This window comes from Gopherus flavomarginatus, chromosome 12 (assembly GCF_025201925.1).
Source record: "Gopherus flavomarginatus isolate rGopFla2 chromosome 12, rGopFla2.mat.asm, whole genome shotgun sequence".
Classification (NCBI taxonomy): Eukaryota; Metazoa; Chordata; order Testudines; family Testudinidae; genus Gopherus; species Gopherus flavomarginatus.
In genome coordinates this window covers 15,714,340-15,739,781 of record NC_066628.1, presented here as the reverse complement: position 1 = coordinate 15,739,781, position 25,442 = coordinate 15,714,340, and the positions used below count along the sequence as shown (strand labels likewise).

General features: G+C 44.5%; 2 protein-coding genes across 2 annotated transcripts; both read left to right on the top strand.

Annotated features, from left to right (window-relative positions):
- Positions 1 to 13,443: 13,443 nt before the first annotated feature.
- LOC127033186 (olfactory receptor 14A16-like) lies at positions 13,444 to 14,391 on the top strand. The gene has a single exon (XM_050920978.1). It carries the CDS (start codon positions 13,444 to 13,446, stop codon positions 14,389 to 14,391), a length of 948 nt encoding a protein of 315 aa, XP_050776935.1.
- A 9,911-nt stretch (positions 14,392 to 24,302) lies between these two features.
- On the top strand, positions 24,303 to 25,169 carry LOC127033184 (olfactory receptor 6N1-like). Its single transcript, XM_050920977.1, has one exon. The coding sequence runs from the start codon at positions 24,303 to 24,305 to the stop codon at positions 25,167 to 25,169; it is 867 nt and encodes a 288-aa protein (XP_050776934.1).
- The last annotated feature ends 273 nt before the right edge of the window (positions 25,170 to 25,442 follow it).

The window sequence follows — 25,442 nt, the reverse complement described above, 5'->3', positions numbered from 1 at the left end:
ATAAAAGAATGTGGGGTTATGTGGTGTCATTTAATTTTGTCGATGTTTAAATGTAGTCATGAATGAGCTTTGCAGGATCTTTGTTTTTCTATGCATCTTTTTCCTGCCGGTATCATGTTCATAGATACTGTAACCTCACACCCCCATCTGGGCTGGTACCATAATTATCCCCCATTATGTTGTGTAATATATTGCTATCGGTGAAATCTGGGAGTCAAGAAAGCAAGGTACTATGCCTGACTCAGTGTGACCTTGAGAAAGCCATGTAGTTCTGTACCTCAGTTTCCACAGCTGTAAAATGAGGATAATGGTACCATGTAAAGTGGCTTGTTATCTTCTAGTATTTAACATCTTCACAGTGCTCTGAGATTATTGACAGCTTTCTGTTCATACTCACAAGTAAAGCCAAACACATCGCCTTCTCACACTGAGAGCTGATTTTTACACCAATGTGTAAGGGCTTGTCTACGCTGGCAAGTTTTTTCAATGAAACTAATGTCACCAAAGAAAAATCGACAAAAGCAAAGTTGCCAAAGCGTGTCTACATTTGCTCCCTCTGTCGATAGTTCGGGTCCACTTTGGGGCATCTTTGTCAACAGTGAGAGCAATGGATTGTGGGTATGTATCTCACAGTGCCTGGTGACAACATCCGTCACCAGGTGCTGTGGGAATGTGGAAACGGAGCACGGTGCATCTTGGAATGTGCAAAATGTGCCGTCATGCACCGCTTTGTGTTCCACCCCTCCAAAGGTCTCTGGCCTCCTTTCACACTGTTTTTTACAACTTTCTGTCTTTTGTAGTGTGAGCCAGCATCTGCACTGAGAGAGGATGGATCCCGCACTTCTCTCCTATGCGCTATTAGCTGTCATGAGGACGGCACGCATGGCAGCATAATTACTCATAGCGTTACTCGCAAAGTTAGCAGAGGATGAATCGCAGGCACCTGAGTGTGATATGGATGGCAGCAACTTATCAGTGCTTTGTGCATTCACAGAGCAGCTGCATACGGTAGAGTGTTTCTTTTGGGCTAGGGAAACAAGCACTGATTGCTGGGATCACATTATCATGTAGGTGTGGGATGACGACCAGTGGGTACAGAACTTTAGGATGCATAAAGCAAACTTCATGGGGCTATGTGCTGAGCTGGCCCTGACCTGTGGTGCAAAACCACCAGATTGAGAGCTGTCCTTTCAGTCAAGAAGTGTGTTGCAATCGTTATGTGGAAGCTGGCAAATCCAGACTGCTACTGGTCAGTTGCAAATCAATTTGGAGTAGGAAAGTCCACTATTGGAGTTGTATTACTCCAAGTGTGCAGGGCAATAAATCACATCCTGCTGCATAGGACCATGACTCTGCGAAATGTGCATGCAGCAGTAGATGGCTTTGCAGAGATGGGTTTCCCTAACTGAGGCAGGCCGACTGATGGCACACATTCCAATTTTAGCACCAGACCACCTTGCCTCTGAATACATCAGTAGGAAGGGATACTTCTCCATGCTGTTTCATCCTCTTGTGGATCACCAGGGACATTTCACAGACATTAATGCAGGTTGGCCTGGAAAGGTGCATGACACATGCATCTTCAGGAACAGGGGTCTGTACAGAAAGACTTTCTTTCCAGACGACAGGTTTACAGTGGGGGATGTGGAAATGCCCATAGCAATCCCAGGAGACCCGGCTTACCCTTTACAGCCCTGGCTCATGACACCTTACACAGGGCACCTGGACAGCAGCAAGGAACATTTTAACAACGGGCTGAATAGGTGCCACATTGTAGTCGAATGTGCCTTTGGCTGTTTGAAAGCTCGCTGGAGGTGTTTAAGTGGCAGGCTAGACCTTACCGAGGATGATATTCCCACCATGGTCATAGCTGCGTACTGCACTTTGTGTGAATCTGAGTGTGAAATGAGGCAGAGCGCTTAGCTGCACAGTTTGAACAGCCAGATGCTAGGGCTGCCAGAGGAGCCCAGAGAGCTGCTATTAACGTCAGAGAGGCTTTAACAATGAGGGGCCGTAACACATGTCTGCTTTGGAGTTGCTTCCTGGTTACATCCATGTACACTTTTGAGGCCCTAGATCCATGCAACACAATGCTTTAGGAACCTGTTCCCGAGAGTGAATTGATTGCTATACACTTTTGTAGAACACAGAATAAAAATGCTGTGCCATTAAATACCTTAGCCTTTATTTATTCTTAAAAAGGGTAAAACCTCACAGCTGTGTGTAGCTCCAGCTATCATTGTGCAAGTTCTGAGAGGAGGTGGAGTGATGGGGAAAACTCAAAAGTGCTGTGGAATGAAAAGGAATGTGTGGGCGTAGAGTGGGGTAGAGTTGGCAAAGAATTGTGCATCTGCTTCAGAGGCGCTCGAACTCGGATCTGCTCAGCCTGTAGCTGTACCAGAGACTTGAGCAACTCTGTCTGATCCTCCATAACTTTTATGATCCACTCTGTTGCTTGCCTAGCAAAAGCAGCATTATCTTTTCTGTTCTGCCTTTTGGCTTCCCAGCACTCTTTCCGTTCGTTCCCTGGTCTTTCTCTCATCTTGGCTGTACCTAAGTTTTTTTCTTTCTGCCGCAGCTGGTTCATGGGGGTGTGTCAGGGTTCTCTCCTCACTCTGAACTCTAGGGTACAGATGTGGGGACCCTCATGAAAGACCCTCTAAGCTTATTTCTTCCAGCTTAGGTTAAAAACTCCCCAAGGCGCAATTTCTCTCATATACCTTGGATTAAGTAATGCTGCCACGACCAAGTGATTTAAACAAACATTTAGGGAGGGCCATTTGGAGCCCTACCTTCCCCAAATATCCCCCCAAGCTCCTACACCCCGTTTCCTGGGGAGGCTTGAGAATATATCCTCACCAATTGGTACAGGTGAACACAGAACCAAACCCTTGGATCTTAAAACATTGAAAAATTAATCAGGTTCTTAAAAGAAGAATTTTAATTAAAGAAAAGGTGGAAGAAACACCTCTGTAAAATCTGGATGTACTTATACTTAAAAAGTACTTATACTTTACAGAATAACAAAAGACTCAAGAACAGAGAGGATCTCCTCTCTAGGAAAAAACCTTAAAGTTACAAATCCAGGGATAAACCTCCCTCTTGACAAGGAAAATGACAAGCCAAAATAAAAGTAAGCTAACACAATTCCTTTTTATTACTTACTAATTCTAACTGAGTTGGATTGCTTGCCTTCTTGATCTCCGGCACGCACAAAGAACAGACAGAAAGAACAAAGCCTTTTCCCCCTCCACAAATGTGAAAGTATCTTTTCCCTTTATTGGTCCTACAGGTCACTTGCAGCTGCAACTGAATAGACCCCTTTCCCCATATACTGATCTGATCCAAAACTCAGTGGTCATCCAAGTGGGTCACTTGCAGCTGCAACTGAATAGACCCCTCTCCCCAGATACTGATCCGATCCAACAACTCAGTGGTCATCCAAGTGGGAGCACATTTGGTCTGATAGCCAGTCATGCTCACCTGGGAGGCCAGCAAACAGGAAATGAGATTTAAAATTCCTGGGTCTTACAAGGGGGAGTCCCATGCTAACCTCTGTGCTTAAGGTGACCTATCTATAAGATGGGAATAATAATATATTTTCATGATGCTATTGGGGTGTGGTGAGTTGCTGTGAGGTTTGAACAGTTGATATTTGTCCAGGATGGGTAACTGAACCAGGTGAAATTTTAACTCTGTGGGGAAAAAAAAAACAACAACACATGTGAGGGTATATCAAGAGTAACACATGAAGTCAGCCAACCAGCCAGATACCTAGATAGTGATTTCAGTGAAGTAACAGAGTTACACCAGATGAGGATCTAGCCCAATGGGGTCACAGCAAAAATAAATCCACTGAAGTCTATAGTCTAAAGCTCGATATTCGAATAACTTTCTGTATGGCTAGATTTTTCTCTCACTCACCCCATGTGTACAATTATAGTGGGTGTAGGTCTCCACTCACTCATCCCAATGTAAATCAGGAATAATCCCTTTGCACTCAGTGGGACTGATTCTCCTGGGGCTCATCTTGGTGTTAATCAGGAGTGACTCCACTGAAGTCAATGGACCATATTCTCCTCTCATTCATGCAGGTGTAAATGAAGAGCAACTCCACTGAACACCATGAGCTTTGATTCTCCTCAACACAACAGTGTGAATTAGGAGTAACTAATGAAATCAGTGGATCCAAATTTATTCTCACTCATGCTGGTGCAAAATCAAGAGGAAATCAAGCAAAGGGACTTCAGTTACATTGAACAAGAATAAGACGTTAACCCCTTTCTGCCCCCAGCCCACCTCCCCAAAAATAACTGATGTGTGAACTTCAAAGAATTTCTTCATTCTGGAATCAAGATGTTACATTTCAATTTGTTGTCCCAAAACTGAATGTTTTGTGTAGATTTGGGCTGGGTTGACATTGATCTTTGTATCTGTCAGAGTTGCCACGGTAACCCATGGGAATTGCAGTTCCAAATCCCTCGTTTTCTTTCTGCTTGTAACGAGGCGGTGTGGCTCCCCGCCTCATCCGGGAGGGTCGAGCCCCGTCACTCATCCGTAGGGGCGGGGCCTCGAAGCAGAAGTCCCGGCCCCAGAGAGTCAAGCAGCGACCTGGAAGAACAAAAGCCGGCCCTCAGCCCTCAGTTAGAGCCCAGCCACCATCAGGAGCAGACCTGTCCGCGGGAGTTCCTGACTGGGAAGCTGCTGAGGCCGCAGGTTGGTGTCCGGATTGGCCAGAACCTCCCCGCTATGACGAGGAGCTGCCAGAGCTGCCCCGCGCCCGCTACGACGAGGAGCTGCCAGAGCTGCCCCGCGCCCGCTACGACGAGGAGCTGCCAGAGCTGCCCCGCGCCCGCTATGACGAGGAGTGGCCGGAGCCGCCCCGCGCCCGCTATGACGAGGAGCTACCGGAGCTGCCCTGCGCCCACTACGATGAGGAGTGGCTGGAGCTGCCCCTCCTTTGTTGCAGCCCCGAGGACCCCCCAGAACAGCCCTGGCCGGACTTCCCAGAAGAGCTGCCGGACCTGCCGCCCAACCCTGGCCGGGAGGAGCCGATGTGGTGGGACGTCCCTGAAGCGGGTCCCACGAACCAGGTAGGCTTGGAGGGGGATACTGGAAGTAGCCTGGGAGCAGCCGACTCGAGTCAGGCTGCAGACCTCCCGATACCCATGGCAGTGTGTTGCGGTCAGGATCCCCACTGACCACCTGCGGCGGTGATCACCACTACTAGGGCCCCGGGCTGGAATGCAGTGGAGTGGGTGGGCCTGCATTCCCCCTGCCACCCGTAGCCGGGTGGCAGAATCCCCCTCCCCCTGGCCTGAGGAGGCCATTAGGCCTACTGTGTGTTTGACTAACCCTGACGCGAGAGGATCTGAGCCTCTATAACTGTGTTTGGTGCCCCGCCCAAACCAAGGCCTGGGCCCCCTCTGACTTTGCCACTGCTCTGCCCTGCTCCAAAGGGCCAGAGCTGTTATAACTGTGTTTGGTGCCCTGCCTGAACCAAGGGCTGGGCCCCCTCTGACTTTGCCACTGCTCTGCCCCGCTCCAAAGGGCCAGAGCTGCTATATCTGTGTAACTGGTGCCCTGCCCGAACCAAGGGCTGGGCCCCTTTGCTTGCGCCACTGCTCGGCCCTGTCCCAAAGGGCCCGAGCCACCCGCACTCCTGCCAGCCTGCCCTGAACCAAAGGGCCAGACCTGGGATAACTGTGTATTGTTGCTCAGCCTTGCAGCAGGTGGCCTGAGCTCCTAATTAGCTGTGTGTTGGTGCCTGCCCAAATCCAGGCCCAGGCCCCCATTGACTGTACCACTGCCCGGTCCTATCCATAGGGACCGACTACCCGCACAGTGGGCGACAGTCCCAAGACTGAGACCCGCAGACGATGAGTCGAGGCCGGTGTGGCTCCCCTCCTCATCCGGGAGGGTTGAGCCCCGGCGAGTCTCGCTTACACTGCTCCATGGGCCTTCCTCTCTGGACAGACTACATCTCCCATGGTGCACAGTGGTCTCTCCCTGTGGCTGAGCTGCTGCAGTGGATCATGGGGCATGTGTGGAGAAAGAAGTCCATAACTTTACCCTTTGTTCAATGCTTGATAGATGTGGCCTGGTTCTCTGCTCACTCACACCGTTGTAAATCAAGAGTAACTCCACTGAAGTCAATGGGGATGATTCTCCTCTCATTCACCGCAGGGTAAATCAGGAATAATTTCATTGGCATCACTGGGGATGATTCTCCTCTCACTCAGCTGATTGTAAGTCAGGCATAACTCCTCTAGAGTCATAAGAATGACCATACTAGGTCAGACCAATGGTCCATCTAGACCAATATCCTGTCTTCCAAAAGTGGCCAATGTCAGGTGCTCAGAGGGAATGAACAGAAGAGGACAATCATTGAGTGATCCACTCTCAGCTTCTGGCAGTCAGAGGTTTAGGGACACACAGAGCATGGGGTTGTGTCCCTGACCATCTTTGTTAATAGCCATTGGTAGACCTACCCTCTATGACCTTACCTAATTACTTTTTGAATCCAGTTATATTTTGGTCTTCACAACATCTGCTAGCAATGAGTTCCACAGGTTGACTGTGGGGTTGTGTGAAATACTTCCTTATGTTTGTTTTAAACCTAGTGACTATTAATTTCACTGTGTGACCCTTGGTTCTTTATTATGTGAAGGGGTAAATAACACTTCCCTATTCACTTTCTCTGTACCATTCATGATTTTATAGACCTCTATCATATCCCCACTTAGTCATCTCTTTTCTAAGATGAACAACCTGAGTCTTTTTAATCACTTCTCATATGGAAGCTGTTCCCTAATCATTTTTGTTGCTCTTCTCTGCACACTTTCCTATTATATATATTTCAGATGAGGCAACACAAACTGCACATAGTATTCAAGGTTTGGGCATACCATGGATTTATATACTGGCTTTATGATATTTTCTGTTTTATTATCTATCCCTTTCTTAATGATTCCCAACATTCTGTTAGCTTTTTTGATTGCCGCTGCACATTGAGCAGATGTTTTCAGAAATTTATCCTCAATGACTCCAAGATCTCTTTTTGAAGTGATAACAGCTGACTTAGACTCCACCATGTTTTATGTATAGCTGGGATTATTTTTTTCAGTGTGTATTACTTTCCACTTATCAACATCGAATTTCATCTGCCATTGTATTTACCATTCACCCAGTTTTTTGAGATCCCTTTGTAAGTCTTCACAGCCAGCTTTGGACTTAACTATCTTGCATAATTTTGTATTGTCTGTAATCTTTGTCTCCTCACTGCTTGCCACTCTTTTTAGATAATTTATGAATATATTGAACAGTGCTGGTCCCAGTACAGATCCCCGGGGACCCCGCTATCTACCGCTCTCCACTGTGAAAATTGACCATTTATTCCTTCTCTTTTTTTCCTGTCTTTTAACCAGTTACTGATCCATGAGAGGATCTTCCCTCTTATCCCATGAATGCTTACTTTGCTTGAGAGCCTTGGCTGAGGAACCTTGCCAAAGCTTTTCCGGCAGTCGAAGTACACTGTGTCCACTGGATCACCCTTGTTCACATGCTTGTTGACCCCTCAGAGAATTCTAATCGGTTAGGGAGGCATGATTTCCCTTTACAAAAGCCATGTTGGCTTCCCCAACATATTGTGTTCATCTATGTGTCTGATAATTCTATAATGTGTGTGTGAGATGTTGGTCCAATAAAAGATATAACCTAACCCACCTTTTTTCCTCTAATATCCTGGGACCGACATGGCTACAACAACATTGCTTACATCTGATATTTCTGTTTTTTTCTATAGTTTCAACCAATTTGCCTGGTACTGACATTAGGCTTACTGCTTGTAATTGGCGGGATCACCACTGGAGACTTTTATAAAATTTGGCATTACATTTGCTACCCTCCAGTCATCTGGTACAGAGGCTGATTTAAGGGATAGGTTACATACCATAGATAGAAGTTCTGAAATTTCATATCTGAGTTCCATCAGAACTCTTGGATGAATACCATCCTGTCCCGTTAACGTATTGATTTGTTCCAAAACCTCCTCTCTTAACACCTCAATCTGGAACATTTCCTCAGATTTGTCATAAAAATGAATGGCTCAAGTGTAGGAATCTCCCTCACATCCTCTGCAGTGAAGACAGATGTAAAGAATTCATTTAGCTTCTCTGTAATTCTCTTGTCTTCCTTGAATGCTTCTTTATCATGTTGATTGCCCCAGTCGTTGTTTGGCAGGCTTCTTGTTTCTGTTGTACTTAAAAAAATGCTGTTAGTTTTTGTGTCTTTAGCTAGTTGCCCTTCATATTTTTTCTTGGCCTGCTTTAATATACTTTTACACATGACTTGCCAGAGTTTATGCTCCTTTCTATCTTCCTCAGTAAGTTTTGACTTCCAATTTTTAAAGGATTCCTTTTTGCCTCTAATCACTTGTTTTACTCTGCTGTTTTAGCCATGGTGTTGGTTTTGTGTGTGTGTATACATTTAGTTTGAGCCTCTGTTATGTTTTTGACTAATCTCCATTCACTCTGCAGGGATTTTACCCTTGTGACTGTTCCTTTTAATTTCCATTTAACTAGATTCATCATTTTTTTGTGTGTTTAGTTGCCCTTTTTGAACTTAATTCTACTGTGGTGGAATTCATTGGCGTTTTCCCCCTACAAGGATATGAAATTTAATTACATTATGGTCACTGTTTCCAAGGGCTGATTCTCTTCTCACTCACCCATTAACATAACAGATCTGCTATTGATAATTAGTACTAAATTTCTCTTGTCTACCCACCTCTTTTTGACCTTGAGCTTTCTACCTCTCCCACATGCAAAACACTCCTAGACAATATTCACTTCAAACTTCCTATCTGTTCATTCAAACCCATAATCTGTTTCACAGTGGCATCATTCAGGAGTAAGCCACTGAAATCAGCAAAAACAATGAGAAGTCCTTGTGGCACTGTAGCGAGGCGGTGGGATACCCCACAGCCCCGCCTAGGGATGGACCTCCCCTAACACCCACATGGGTGGAGTCACTGGGTCCTGCGCCTACCCCTTGCACATTACCCCGGGGAGGACTGGCTGAGCTTACCCCTGTTCGCTACTCCAAGGAGGACTGGCTGAGCCTACCCCTCGCTCGTTACCCCAAGGAGGAGCCGAGCCTGCCTCTTGCCAGCTTCCCCGAGAAGCAGCTGAGCCTACCATCCGCTACTTACCCAGAGGAACTGATGGTGTTTGAGACGGCCAGTGACGCTACCATGACTCAGGTACCCTAAGAGGGGGAATGTGGAAGTAGCCCGGTGGCAGCCGACCCCAGTCTGGCTGCAACACTGCCAGAGTCTATGTCAATGTGTTGCGGCCAGGATCCCTACTGACAGCAGCGAGTTTCTGCCACTGCTAGGGCCCCGAGCTGGGATGCAGTGGAGAGGGAGGGCCTGCATCCCCCCTGTCACCCACTCCTTGAGTGGCAGACTCCCCCTTTTCCTTGGCCTGGAGAGGCTAGGACCTCCTAATATGTGAACTATTGACTCAGCCCCTGTTTAAAGGCCTGAGTCCTTGACTATTTGCTTGCTGCCCTGCCCTGACCTAGGACCTGGGCTGCTATTGAACTATTGACTCGGCCCCTGCCTAAGGGCCTGAGTCTCTGACTGTTTGTTTGCTGCCCCGCCCTGACCTAGGGCCTGGACTGCTATTTGAACTACTGACCCAGCCCCTTCTTAAGGGCCTGAATCCCTGACTATTTGTTTGCTGCCCCGCCCTGACCCAGGGCCTGGGCTGATACTGAACTAGTGACTCAGCCCCTGCTGAAAGGCCTGAGTCCCTGGCTGTTTGCTTGCTGCCCCGCTCTGACCTAGGGCCTGGGCCACCATTTGACTATTGACTCAGCCCCCGCTCCAAGGGCCTGAGCCCCTAACCGAGTGTACGTTACTCCCCACGACCACAGGGTCGACGGCTAGCAAACTAGAGCGAGGCGGTGGGATACCCCACGGCCCCACTGAGGGACAAACCACGGCAAAGCCGCACCACAGGCACCTTAAAGACTAACAGTACTAAGGACAGTTGACAAGAAAGTGTGTTGGAAATGGACGACATCCACCTTGATAGCATTGGCTTTGTTAGGACTACAAAAGTAATTTTCCCTCTCTTGATATTCACCCCTTCTTGTCAACTCTTCAGAATAAGCCACTTCCACCTTAATTGAATTGGCCTCATTAGCACTGAACCTCCAGTTGGTAAGGCAACTCCCATCTTTTCATGTGTTGCAATATATATACTGCTTACTGTATTTTTCACTGCATGCATCTAATGAAGTGGGTTCTAGCCCACGAAAGCTTATGCCCAAATAAATTTGTTAGGCCTTGGCTACAATGGCGCTTTACAGCGCTGCAACTTTCTCACTCAGGGGTGTGAAAAAACACCTCCCTGAGCGCAGCAAGTTACAGCGCTGTAAAGTGCCAGTGTAAACAGTGTCCCAGCGCTGGGAGCGCGGCTCCCAGCACTGTAAGCTAATCCCCACGGGGAGGTGGAGTACCTGCAGCACTGGGAGAGCTCTCACCCAGCACTGGCGCAGCGACCACACTCGCACTTCAAAGCGCTGCCGCGGGAGCGCTCCCGTGGCAGCGCTTTGAAGTTGCAAGTCTAGCCATACCCTAAGTCTCTAAGGTGCCACAAGGATTCCTCATTTTTGCTGATACAGACTAACACAGCTACCACTCTGAAACCACTGAAATCAGTGTATGTCCTCCAGGAGTTAGTTTGGCCTGATGTTTCTCTCATTGTCATTTCTATGCATAGTTATGATAATATGAAAAATAAACAGAGCTTTGATTTTGCCTCCTGTAAGCAGAATACTTCCCATGATGGGACCTCAGGGACCTTTCCCCAAAGGCCCTTTAAAGCACACATTGTATTAATAGGTCTCCTTTTAGCAACCTAGGCAGTCTGCACCAGTGAAGAATCAGGGAGATTATGCATCTTCCATCCCAGGTATGCTTCATGGACTCTATAGCTGAATAACTTATGTGTTTGTTCCCACAGCCACTCAGTGAAAGACACACAAGCACATCTTTCTGATTTTCAGATTGGCTGCCATCAGCTTCTTTACATAACACCATAAAGGTGGAGAATGGATGGGGTTTGTGTGGATGTGTGAGTTGTGGGTGTGTGATCAGTGACTTACATAGGGGTGTATCTGTTTGTATCTGAGTGAGCAAGAAGGGGTCTCTGTGGGCCAGTAAGATTTTGAGGTTTATCGATTCATAGATTCCAGGGTCAGAAGGGACCATGGTGATCATCTAGTCTCACCTCTTGTGGAACAAAAGTGTGCATCAACTCTCAGAAATTCACTTCATTTACACTCACATAAATATGGAATGAGTGAATTCCCATTCTCTTTTTGAACTTGTGATTTTTCTCATTCTGTCCAATGACTTTATCTTATTTCTGTACAGTTCTAATTCCTGTTAGAACTCCTTCTGTTACTCTTGTTAATTGTCTAGATGCTGCTGCTAATTAATCTGATTTGGCATATTTTTTGAACAATCACTGCATTAATAAAGAGCTTATCTATCTATCTACTTATCTAGATAATTGTCTAAATGCATGTGATGGTCTCTCTATCTTGCTCCTTCCTCAGAAGCAGTTGTTTCTGGCCGCTGCTGGAGAAAGGATGCTGGGTTAGATTGATTACTGGTCTGATCCAGTATGGCAATTCCTCTGTCCCTATATTCCTATCACTGTCTGTCTGTTTTCTGCTTCTCTCTCTCTATCATTCCCTCTATTTTCTCTCTCTCTGTGTCTCTCCCCCTTTCTGGCTGCGGTTTTCAAATCTCCCCGAAGTATTTGGATGTCCAATTCCCAATTAAAATTAATGGTATTTGGATATCTAAATATTTTTTGTGGCTTTGAGTACATCTCTAGGCTTTAATACTATGCAGATCATCACCATAATACCTAGTGATTTAATGAAATTATACAATTAGATAGACAGATTCCAAGCTCATCACCTTTTAGGAAAGGCTGAGCACCAGAGCTGGTTGAAAAAAGTTGCATCAAAACATATTTTAGTGAACAAGAGGAAACATCCCCCCTCCCCGAAATGTTGTCCAAATGTGTCCTTGTTTTTCCAAGCAGCACTAGTTAGCACCTTGCATGACTGGATCATCTAGTCAATATTGCTCTTTAATTAGGTCAAACTTTGCATTTTGGGTGAATATAATGAGGACACTAGTTACTATTATGGCATGTGGGAGTGAGTTCTATTCCACGCTCTGTCTGTCTCTCTATCTGTTTTCAGACTCGTTACAGTAATGTTGGTCCCAAGATACGAGAGAGATGAGTTGGGTGAGGCAATATCTTTTATTGGACCAACTTGTGTTGATGGCAAGTACAAGTTTTCGAGCTTCACAGAGCTCTTCTTCAGGTGTGGGGAAGAAAAGCAGAGTGTCTGAGCTAAATACAAGTTAGGACAGATTTTTAAGTGTAAGGAATTCACACATGCTATAGGAGACCACTTAAAATTGAGTTGGCAGTTAAGGATTAGCAGGCAGTAGGATGTGTTACAAACTGTTGTAATAAGCCATAAAACCACTGTTTCTGTGGTGTCCATTTTTTTTGTGTCCAGCAGAGTTATCCATTTAAGTTCCCAGGCTCTCCTTTTTAAGGTGTCATGCAGGGTTTTCTTTGAGGGTGAGGACAGACAGCTCGGAAATGGAGTGATTGTTTTGTGAAAAGTGTTCATTCATGGGTTTTATCCTTTATCATTTTTCTGTGTGAGTTCAATCAAGAGCATTGTAATTGTTTGGTTCACTCACATAGTTGTTGTTTGGACATTTGATGCACTGGATGAGGCACACCATATGTTGTGATAGGTGTGTATAGCACCCATGAATCTTGAAAGGTGTGTTGTGGGGAATATTGATCATCGTAGCAGTGGGGATAAGTTTTCAGGTTTTGCATCTGTTATTCTGGCAGGGTCTGGTGCTGCTTTAAGTTGGTGTGTCCTGGTCTGTGGCGAACTTGCTTTCTATGATGAGCTTGATGAGGTTGAGGGGGGGTTGTTTGAAGGCCATGACAGCCTTACCCTCAATTGTTCACTTCGTTTTAAGTGGTTTCCCAAAACATGTGTTTACCCCTTATGCTTAACAATCTGTCTCAACTTGTATTTACCTCAGACACTCTTTCCTTCCCCACACCCGAAGAAGAGCTCTGTGAAGCTTGAAAGCTTGTAGCTTCCACCAACACAAATTGGTCCATTAAAAGATATTACCTCACCTACCTAGTCTCTCTCTCTCTGTCTGCCTGTAATCATATCTTCATCGCTCATCAAAATGATGTGTGAGGTGTAAAGATATTATAAAGTTAAGCAAATAGATTCCATGAAGTCAGTTTTTAATCTTTTTAAAAGTTTTCTTTCTCCCTCTCTCTGCAGACTGGTTCCAGGAAGGACATGGACAATCAAACTACTGTGAGTGAATTCTTTCTCATGGGAGTCTCCAGGAATCGGAAACTGCAGATTTTACACTTTGTGGTCTTTCTGGCTATTTACCTAGCTGCTCTCATGGGGAATCTTCTCATCATCACAACCATAAGTCTTCACCACCACCTGCACACTCCCATGTACTTCTTCCTGAAAAACCTATCCTTCTTGGATATTTGCTTCATTTCAGTCACCATCCCCAAGTGCTTCATCAACTCGCTCATAAACAGCTGGGCTATTTCTTTCCAAGGATGTGTAGCTCAATTGTTTTTATTTCTTTCATTCATAGAGACAGAGCTTTTGTTCCTCACCATTATGGCTTATGACCGTTACATTGCCATCTGCAACCCTCTGAATTATACAGTAATTGTGAACAAGACAGCATGCTGCAAGCTAGCATGTGGATCATGGCTGGGTGGTGGTGTCTATTCTGCTTTGAACACTGCTAGCACATTTTCACTACCCTTCTGTGGGTCCCTTATCAACCAGTTCTTTTGCGTTATTCCCCCATTACTGAAACTGTCTTGCTCCCATCCTAACGTCGGTGAGACTGTTCTGATTGCATTTGGTGTATGTGTAGCTTTATGCTGCTTTGCTTTCATAACCGTGTCTTATATTCACATTTTCTCTGCTGTGCTAAAAATCCCTTCGGTGGAGGGGCGTCACAAAGCTTTCTCCACCTGCCTGCCTTACCTCACAGTTGTCATGTTATTCCTTGGTACCGGCATCTTTTCATACATGATGCCAACTTCTGCCTCTGCATTCGAACAGTACCTGGTGGCTGTGTTTTATTCTGTGGTGCCCCCATTGATTAATTCCATCATCTATAGTTTGAGAAACCAGGAGATAAAAATGGCTCTTGGAAGAGTTTTAAGGAAGATTCTCCCTCAGAGGAAAGCAATGGACACCCCTTTCTGAGGACATTTTATTCTGGCAGCGTGGCCTAGTAGCCAGAACACTGGTATGGGAGTCAGCAAACTGAGTTCTATTCCTGGCTCTACTGGTGGATGACCCTGTGCCTCTGTTTCCTCACCTTTAAAATGGGAATAACGATACTGACCTTCTCCACAACGTGTTTTGAGAGCCCTCAGTGAAAAAAGCTGCATAAGAGCAAAGTCTTATTATTATCATCCATTCTCCCATTTTCTGTTTCTCTCTTAGCTTTCTTTTAATGTTATGGATAAGACGTCAGAACTCTGTAAACTCCCTAGTGGGAAAAATGTAATAGAGATGAGACCAAACAATAAACACCACAAAAGGATGGGAAATGGTAAAGCTCTAAATGGCCACCAGCAGAAGTGGAGACCATTTCATTGCATAAATGCAACTGGTACCACCAGAGTGGTGAATTTGCGCCTAATGCCTATCAGTGTATGAAATGCTTCACCCGATACTTGCAAACTCTGGGGGATGCAGCTTTCATCGGTATGGCTGACTTGTTCTCTGTGCACTGTAGCTTCACATGCAGATAAATGCTTATTCCCAGCCACACACCTCTTGTGCTGAGTAGGGTGAAGGCTGTTAAGGAGACACACACACACATGCACTGGGATCTCTAATGCAGCCTCTACTTTTGTCCTTAATGTTAAAATAAAGGTTAACACTCTGTAAGCGGATGCTCTTTGTGTATAACCTGGAACTACCGGCCTTTATTGAGCCAAATACTTATGTATTTACTCACGTCAATCCACACTGCACTAAGCATTTAACCTGACCTGAGTAGAACAGTAAATCACCCTGGACCTATGTAGATATCTGTTTATTAAATGGATCTCTCTTTTTCTAAGTATTCCTGTGCCCCTCATAACCCTCCTCACACACACCCATGTCCCCAGAGTCTGGCTCACCACACCAGACAAGTTTGTGTCCCTATTTCCCTATAGCTCCACTCACAACCCCATATTCTTCTATAATATGACTCATCACCCACATAGCTCCCTATAGTTCATATAATCATTCCTCATATCCACTCACCTCTCAGCTCCCCCCTGCCCTTATATCCTTCTCCACATAGCCCCACTGAACCCCACAGTTCCCTCTGCCTCTCCATAGCCCCCTTCCCTCCTATATCCCCACCCATTTGCACCCATTGTCTCCCATGTTCCTTGTAGTTGTCAATCACAGTTCTCATTCTGGAGCTTTAGGACATCTTTTAGCCACTGAGCGACTTGAAGATAAGGACCAAGACTTCAGCGTCAACTCACTAGTCTATGGATAAGCAACACTGGGAGCGTAGGACAGGTTTGATGTGCTTGAGGTGCTCGGTGTGGCTAAGGAGAAGTGCTGCAGCAATATGAACTAGTTGGAGTTTCTTAAGATCCTCCATTGCTTCGCCCACCAACTATTCATATTCCCCCCAACTTCTGCATATATTTGCTTAACACACTGGCTGAAGATATGTTTGTCCCCCTCTAGGAGCTGAAACACATAAAGAAATTTGTGGTTTTGCTACAGCTTCCAAACTAGCAGACCTAAAGCAATGTTTTCAAAATTGCCTATGGGCCAGATTTTCAGTGATGCCTAAAGATGCAGATAGGAACCTAGCAGGATTTTAAAAAGTGCCTAATCAAGTTAGGGCCCAGATTTATAAAGGTATTTAGTCATCTAGACCCTGATTTGAGAAGGTAATTAGGTATTGCTGTTCTCAGCAACTAATTGACGCAGGTAGCTTATATTGCCATCAGAAGTACAATTATGGTCACTCGGAATACCACACATGGAGAAAGGGCAGGTCCAGACTTTAGTGCAGTCATGGAAAGAGTCAAATATGGCCACAGATATGTGTGGATGAAATAAGATAAGGGTATAGAAGATCTGAATATTTGTTCTGGAACTTGGGTGTGCCAGCTTCCCGAGACAGCGTAGACAGAACCAGGACCTTCCTTCTGATGTGCTCCACTGACTGATTTCTTCTATCTTTGTTTTCCTTGAATGTTAGGAGTATGCCACCAATCCTGATGGTCATTTCGCTATTTGTATGTTTTTATTGTCTGATTACATTAACCTGGCTGTTGAGTAAATCTCTTATCTCTATCTGTGGGTCTTTTCAGTACCATACTCAACACAGTTATCTGTGTAGCCACCTAAGGAAGAACCTGTGAAAATAAATAAATTCTAGAGTTACAATAATTGGCCAGGCTACAATGGTCTGCAGTTTACTGGAGTTCTGTTAACGGTAACACTGGCAACACAGCTGAAGACAATATGCTAGATCCTCAGGTATTGCAAATCATTGAAGTTGGTCCAATAAAAGATATTATCCCACCCACCTTGTCTCTCTAATATCCTGTGACTGACACGGGTACAACAACACTGCAAACAGCCCTTGTTGGTCAGTTTCCAGGATTATGTCTTCCTCCTGCTTCTCCAACTTCCATCATCGTCACCACCCTCACTGGGAGATGGGATAATCCAGTGGTTAGAACAGTGACTTGGGAGACCCTGGATCAGTTCTCTGCTCTGGCACAGAGTTTTTATCCAAGTCACTTATGGTGAGATTTTAAAAGATATTTAGGCACCTAAAGAAGTAAATAGTCACCTGATCAGGTTTTCAGAAGAGCCCAAGAAATCAGTGGAAGGTGACTAAGTATTTTTGAAAAATCTATTGATTTTAATGGGTGTTATGTGCCTAGATACTTTTGAAAATCTGATTAGATGCCTATCTACATCTTTAGGTATTTTTACTCTTCTTCTTACTCTTAATCTCTGTGGCCAGATTTACAAAGTTATTTAGGTTCCTAACGATGCAGAGCAGTGAAATTTACAAAGGTGTCTGTGCAGCTTAGGTGCCTAACTCCCATTGAAAGTAAATAACTTTTAAAATCTGCCTTTCTGTGTCTCAGTTCCTCATCTGAAACATGGGGATAATTGTCCTTCTCTACCCCACAGATGTTGTTAGAATAAATACATTAAAGACTGTGAGTTGCGCTAATACTATAATAGTTCTATGGTTGAAGAGAAAAGCTTGAAAATGTGATGCAAAAGCAACCTAACTGTTAAAAAAAATCAGAAGGCAAACAAGAAGAAATCAAAATATATTATTATTCTTTCCAAAATCTCAAGAATTTTAAGCCAAGCTCATGATTCTTTTGGAGCCTGATCCATGAATTGTAAAGACTTGTGATTGGCAATAATGATAACTTAGCTACTTCATTACTGTTGTGTTATGCCACACTGTGGCTACCCATTTTTAATCCCCTGTAGGATAGGATCTGGAAATGAACCTGAGGGAGTTAGGCACATGAGTCTCATTGAAACCAGCCATAATTATTAGAATCTATATGCTATCACAGGTGAGATTTTCAAAAGCACCGAAATGAGCTAGGAGGACAAGTTTTATTGAAAGACAATGAGGCTTATACTTCCAACGCACTTAGGCACTTGATAAATGCTACCCTGTCCTACTTTGCTTCCATGGAAACAATGGGACTTTTGCCTCTGATTTTGAACAGGGTCAAGACCCTATGGGTACCTCTGCATGGCAAAAACAAAACAAAACAAAATGCAGCCGTGAGTCTCAGAGCCTACGTCTATTATTCCCCAGCCTCCCCTGCCACACTTTCCCCCCCCCTTCTTATCCTCAGCTGCCACAAGGTGGAATTTCAGGGTTCCTCCACCCTTAGACCAGGACCTAAGCAGCTGGTACATGGGGTAGTGTTCTTATTATCCTGCGGGTCCAACTGGGTTTCAGGCACCTGCATTTCCTCCCTCCAGGGACTGGTGGCCAATGAAATTGACCAGCAGACACCTTTAAAAATTCTTTATTTAATTTTCAAATCAACAAAAGCCTACACACGTATAATCAAAACTCATGCTTCAGGATGTCTGCAGGATGTCTGTAGGGGGCCAGCAAGTATTCTTTCCCCAATGCACAACTCGTCAGATGGATTCTGGGGGGACTTTTTCACCTCCTCTGAAATATGTGATATTGGCCACAGCTGGAGATGGTAACCCAGGTGGGGTGATCTGAGGTGGCACAGACTGGTATTTTCCCCTGGAAAGTTTCAATTTTGATAAAAGGTGCTGGCTTGACGGCCCTGGAGGATGAACATTCTCTCACTATCCACACATCAGGCATAACAGGGGCTGTGGTAACTCCACCGGATGGCCCTGCCAGTGACTCCCAAACCCTTTATGGATATCACTTCAGCCCTGAGAGAGGAACTTCTCTCTTCCAGGGCATTCTGTCCTACACCGTGTGTTGTTGAAACTCTACAAAACGGACCAGTAAAGGCCAGCCAGTATGGCTAATTGCCCATCAATTTTATTTCTATGAGAACACCTCCCTGAGCTCCCATCAGAGCTGAATCTCCTTAGCTCATTTCACATCAGGGCCATGGAACTGCTCTCATATGGGAATGACTTAGAGCCAGATTTTTAAAGGTCTTTAGGTATCAAGTGGGATTTTCAAAAGCATCTATTTAAATCAATGGGAAAATTGTTGAAAATCCCAGTCAGTGCCTAAATACCTATTTAAAAAAAATCTGGACTTTAGTGTTTAGTTATTCCATGGTAACTGACTGGAGCCATCTGGGTTTACTCCCTACAAGCTGTATCTCCCTTTCTCTCTTCTTAGAGAGACAATGTGCATGAGGCAATATCTTTTATTGGATCAGATTCTCTTGCCAAAAGACTAGCTTTTGAGCTTACAGAGAGATCATCTTCCTGTCAGACCCTGATATATGCTCAACTCACTGGGAAATTTGGGAAATGCACCACATCCTCTCATGACAAATGACACCTGAAGAAATACTGGAAGTCCTGAAAAGTCCTCATGGAAACAATCAGTGTTAATAGATGCTGCAGGATCTAGTGTTTTGATAGAAAAGAACCATATCTTGAATGCCAAGAAGGAATCCAATTCCAAGATAGAGACCTCACAGCCAAGGAAAGGTCCAAACTAGTCCAGCTATTCCAGGAATTTGACCGTATTTTCTCTAAAGACAATCTCAGTCGTGGACTCGCTGTGCTCCACATTGTAATAACCTAGCTTTCCATAGAATCTTAGGGTTGGAAGAGACATCAGGAGGTCATCTAGTTCAATCCCCTGCTCAAAGCAGGACCAACACCAACTAAATCATCCAGTCAGGGCTTTGTCAAACCAGGCCTTAAAAACCTCTAAGGATGGAGATTCCACCACCTCCCTAGGTAACCCATTCCAGTGCTTCACCACCCTCCTAGTGAAATAGTGTATCCTAATACCCAATTTAGACCTCCCGCACTGCAACTTGAGATAATTCTTTCTTGTTCTGTCTTCTACCACCACTGAGAACAGCCGAGCTCCATCCTCTTTGAAACCCCACTTCAGGTAGTTGAAGGCTGCTATCAAATCCCGCCTCACTCTTCTCTTCTGCAGACTAAACAACCCCAGTTCCCTCAGCCTTTCTGCATAAGTCATGTGCCCAGCCCCCTAATCATTTTCATTGCCTTCTGCTGGACTGTCTCCAATTTGCCCACATCCCTTCTGTAGTGGGGGGACCAACACTGGATGCAATACTCCAGGTGTGGCCTCACCAGTGTCCAACAGAGGGGAATAATCACTTCCTTCGATCTGCTGGAAATGCTCCTACTAATACAGCCCAATATACTATTGGCCTTCTTGTCAATGAGGGCACACTGTTGACTCATATACAACTTTTCATCCACTGTAATCCCCAGGTCCTTTTCTGCAAAACTGCTGTGTAGCCAGTTGGTCCTCAGCCTGTAGCGGTGCAGGATTCTTCCTTCCTAAGTGTAGGACTCTGCACTTGTCCTTGTTGAACCTCATCAGATTTTTTTGGCCCAAACCTCCAATTTATCTAGGTCACTCTGGACCCTATCCCAACCCTCCAGCATATCTACTTCTCCCCCCATCTTAGTGTCATCTGTGAATTTGTGGAGGGTGTAATTAATCCCATCATCCAGATCATTAATTAATATGTTGAACAAAACTAGCCCCAGGACCGACCCCTGGGGCACTCCACTTCATACTGGCTGCCAACTAGACAGCAAGCCGTTGATCACTGCCCGTTGAATCTGACAATCTAGACAGCTTTCTATTCACTTTGTAGTCCATTCATCCAATCCATAGTTTTTTAACTTGTTGGCAAGAATACTGTGGTGACCATATCAAAAGCTTGCCTAAAGTCAATATATATCAAATCCACCACTTTCCCCATATTCACAGAGCCATTTATCTCATCATAGAAGGCAAACAGGTTGGTCAGGCATGACTTGCCCTTGGAGAATCCATGTTGACTGTTCCTGATCACCTTCCTCTCCTCCAAGTGCTTCAGAATGGATTCCTTGAGGATCTGCTCTATGACTTTGACAGAGACTAAAAGAGACTGACCAGTCTGTAGTTCTCCGGGTTCTCTTTCTTCCCTTTTTTTTAAAGATGGGCACTATATTTGCCTTTTTCCAATCATCTGGGACCTCCCCTGATCACCACGAGTTTTCAAAGATAATAGCCAAAGGCTCTGCAATCACATCAGCCAGCTCCCTCAGCACCTTTGGATGCATTAGATCTGGACCCATGGACTTGTGCTTGTCCAGCTTTTCTAAGTAGTCCTTAACCTGTTCTTTCACCACTGAGGGCTTCTCACCTCCTCCTCATACCATGTTGTCCAGTGCAGCAGTCTGGGAGCTGACCTTGTCTGTGAAAATGGAGACAAAAAAGCATTGAGTACTTCAGCTTTTTCTGCATCACCTGTCACTATGTTGCCTCCCCCATTCAGTAAGGGTCCCACACTTTCCCTGATCATCTTTTTGTTGCTAACATACCTGTAGAAAACCTTTTTGTTACCCTTCACATCCCTTGTTTGCTGCAACTCCAATTGTGCGTTGGCTTTCCTGATTGCATCTAGTCTAACACCCTGCCAAGATGCAGGACTTGTTCAGTCTCAGCCATCCAAGACTGATGGCTGTCCAGCCTCCTTTTGGAAAATTCCAGTGAAGGAGATTCCACAACTTCTCTAGGTGGTCTGTTCCATTGTCTTATTGTTTTCACAGTTAGGAAGTTTATCCTGAGATTTAATCTAAATTTGCTATGCTGCAGTTTGAACCCATTCCCTCTGGTCCTGCCCTTTGTGGCAAGAGAGAACAACTTTTCTCCATATTTTTTATGGAAGCCTTTCAAGTATTTGAAGAGCACTATCATGTCCCCCCTTAATATCCTCTTTTTCCAGACTAAACATACCCAGCTTTTCAGACTTTGTTCATATGGTTTGCATTCCATCCCTTTGATCATCATTGTCACTCACCTTTGGATGTTTTCCAGTTTCTCTACATCCTTTCTATCCTTTGGCAACCAAAATTGGACACCTCATCTCTAGATGAGGCCTAACCAGAGCCAAGCAGAGCAGTACTATCACCTCCCAAGACTTTCATGTTATGCCTTGGTTAATGCAAACTAAAATTGCATTTTCTTTTTTTGCAGCAGCATCACTCTGTTGACTCATGTTGACGTTATGATCCATCACAACTCCCAGATCCTTCTCAGCAGTGCTGCAGCTAAGCCAGTTATCTCCCATTATTTATATGTGCATTTGTTTTTTCTTCCCTAAGTGAAAACATGTTGTAAGGGTGATATAATCTACTTCAGGGGTAGGCAACCTATGGCACAGGTGCCAAAGGCGGCACGTGAGCTGATTTTTCAGTGGCACTCACACTGCCCAGGTTCTGCCCATCTGTCCAAGGAGCTCTGCATTTTAATTTAATTTTAAATGAAGCTTCTTAAACATTTTTAAAACCTTATTTACTTTACATACAACAATAATTTAGTTATATATTATAGACTTATAGAAAGAGACCTTCTAAAAATGTTAAAATGTATTAATGGCATGTGAAACCTTAAATTAGAGTGAATAAATGAAAACTCGGCACACCACTTCTGCAAGGTTGCCGGCCCCTGATCTACTTACACTATCCCTTTAATAAAATAATATTCAATATATGCTGCCATCTAGTGGACATTTCTGAAAATAGCTGCCCTTATAACAGGCCATCACCTTGAACAGGCATCTCCCAAAAATGAAAGCTAGGGTTTGTTCACAATGTCAAATAGTTTACACGTAGGATCCTTAGACTTAAAAAATGTTGCAATTATAGAAGTCATGCTGTACAATTCCCATTGAGCATTGTTAGCTACAAAGCTTTGGAGACGCAAAATGAAGCAAGGGGGAGAAAGGTTGAAGTAGGACCATATTAAAAAGTGTGATGACTGAATACAAATATGAGGCAGCATTTACACTTAGTAAATCAAAGAGAAAACTCATTTTCCAAAGTTAGATCAAATGCACCTGTTCATCATTTCAGGTAACTGCAGAAGTCTTCGATGAGAAAACCCAGTTTCTTCAGAAAGAGGAGAGACAAGAACCTCAGCTGATGAACATATGTCCTGGCGGCCAAGCCCTGAGAAATAAGAGCTCATCACTTCAAGATTGGGCTGTGCTGTAATTACAGGTGAGCACCATCTTCCTGAGTGCATTTCTATACTACCACCAAACAGAGGCATGAATATGGTTTGTGAATATTAGATGGACAAGGTGGTGAAGTAATACCTTATATTGCCCAAACTCCTGTTGGTGGAGGAGAGAAGCTTTTGAGCTACAGAGAGCTCTTCTTCAGGTGAATATTAGCAGTTTTGGCCTCACCTTCCCACAGCAGTGCCAGTCAGCATTCATAGCTTCATTTCACAGAGATGGAGCATGAGATCCATGTCTTGTGACAGGTCCTCAGTTGGGGATCTGCCCTGATGACACAAATGGAGCTACCTTGATTTACATGAGTTAAGAATCTGGCTCACACTATGCCCCAGTGTGGTAGCAAATGCTGATTGAGTCTTACTAGCCGGATTGACACATGCAAGATTGTTTCTAGACTCTGAGTTCAGAAGCAGTGTCTTGTCACTGTCCAGTGTCTTTCTTGTTCTTGTGTTATCAACCCACAATCATTATGGAGTGTGGAGTGTCACTATCCAGTTAGGGTTGCGCATCAGCCTGGTTTTGTCTCTTCCGAAGATCCACCCTTCAAAGAGATGTATTTTATTACTGCTACATAGTGAGCATCAGGAAACAGAAAAGACATTGCCAGTCCCTCACCACGTCACCACCACCACCACAGGGACAAAGGGAGAATTTACTCCACTTTATAAATTTATGGCATAAACTGATCTCTTGTGAGGAGGGCGGGAATTATTCCTTCTTCTACAGGGCACTGAAATGCTGAAATTACCAGGAAACATTGTTAGAGTAATTTTCATTAATTATAAAAGAAAATCTATGCCTAAGAAAATAAGCTGCACTGGAAATCTCAGTTCAACATTTTAGTAGATGTATTTATTGATTTTTGACTCCTAAGTCATGGCATGATTCTGGCAATTGCCAGAAGTGAAATACTGCTTTTAAGCATCATTGTTAAACTTCTGTATGTCACTAGATGGGATACAACAGTAGATAAAGAAAGAGTCTGATCTGCATATCAGTACTTGGCTATCAAAGAAATGGACTGTTATATTAGTCATTCGTCTGAAATGGCAGAGGGTGCTCCACATGGATACAAAATATCTATTGTCGAACTGAGACTCCTTGCACTTTGACTGAAGTCTGTTTAGCCTTAAAATTTCAGCTGGCAGCCAGGAGAAGGTGGGGAGTTTCTGAAGATTTATGGAATTAATTCATGACCCTTGATTACCCTTCAGCTCTGTTCTTCAAATTCAATTGCACAATTTGCTTTATTATTCTTAGACTCAACTCATGGTAGACATAATCTGGAGAAACCAAACAGCTGTCACAGAGTTTATCCTCTTGGGATTCGGGGATCACCCTGTCCTGCAAATTATTATCCTCCTCATGTTTCTAGTAATCTACATGGCAACCGTGGCCGGGAACATGCTCATCACTGCATTAGTTGTGGCTGATAAGCACCTTCACACCTCCATGTACTACTTCCTAGGGAACTTGTCATGCTTAAAGACCTGCTACACCTCAACCCTCCTGCCCAGGATGCTGGTCAGTCTCCTGACGGGGACCAAAACCATCTCATTCAGTGGCTGCCTCTCACAACTATATTTCTTTTGTGCTCTGGCAGGTACGGAATGTTGTCTCCTAGCAGCAACGTCTTATGATCGGTATTTGGCAATATGTAAACCCCTACATTATTCAGCTCTTATGAATACCAGGATTTGCCTCCAGTTGGCTGCTGGATCATGGTTAAATGGTAGCTTGGCTACTACCATCTTTATATTATTCATATCACAGTTAATTTTCTGTGGCCCGAATGAAATTGACCACTTCTATTGTGATCCCGTCCTGCTGATGGAACTCTCCTGCAGTGACACACACCTGAGCATATTGGTGGATCTCATATTAGTCTCCATATTCACCCTGCCTCCATTCCTACTAACCATGACATCCTACGTGTGTATCAGCACCACCATCCTAAGAATCCCTTCCACCACCGGGAGACAAAAGGCCTTTTCCACCTGTTCCTCTCACCTCACTGTGGTGACAATTTTCTATGGCACCATAATGTTTTTCTACATGCTACCAAAACATGATACACTCAGAGATCTGAAGAAAGTGCTCTCTCTTTGCATCACGGTCCTAACTCCGCTGGTAAACCCACTCATCTACAGCTTGAGAAACAGAGAGGTCAAGGAAGCCTTGAGCAAAGCAGTTAGTAAATATGGCTTTCACAGAAACATGCAGAGACTATGAGATTATTATTTAGCCTGATGATTTGAAAGTTGCCTGGATGATTGAAGCAACGAGCCTGTGATGCACTGTACCTCACAGTAGCCCCCTGTAATTCCCATATTCATCTTTTTTATGAGATTGTGATTAAAAGCATGCCTTGTAAGGTATCATATGATACACTGAAACACATTGCTCTATCAAAATATGTATATCATCCTTGTATACGTCATTATCAGATTTTGTTATATGGTTGTTACTGAATATGTTGGGAGTCTGGGAGTCACCCACGGTTAG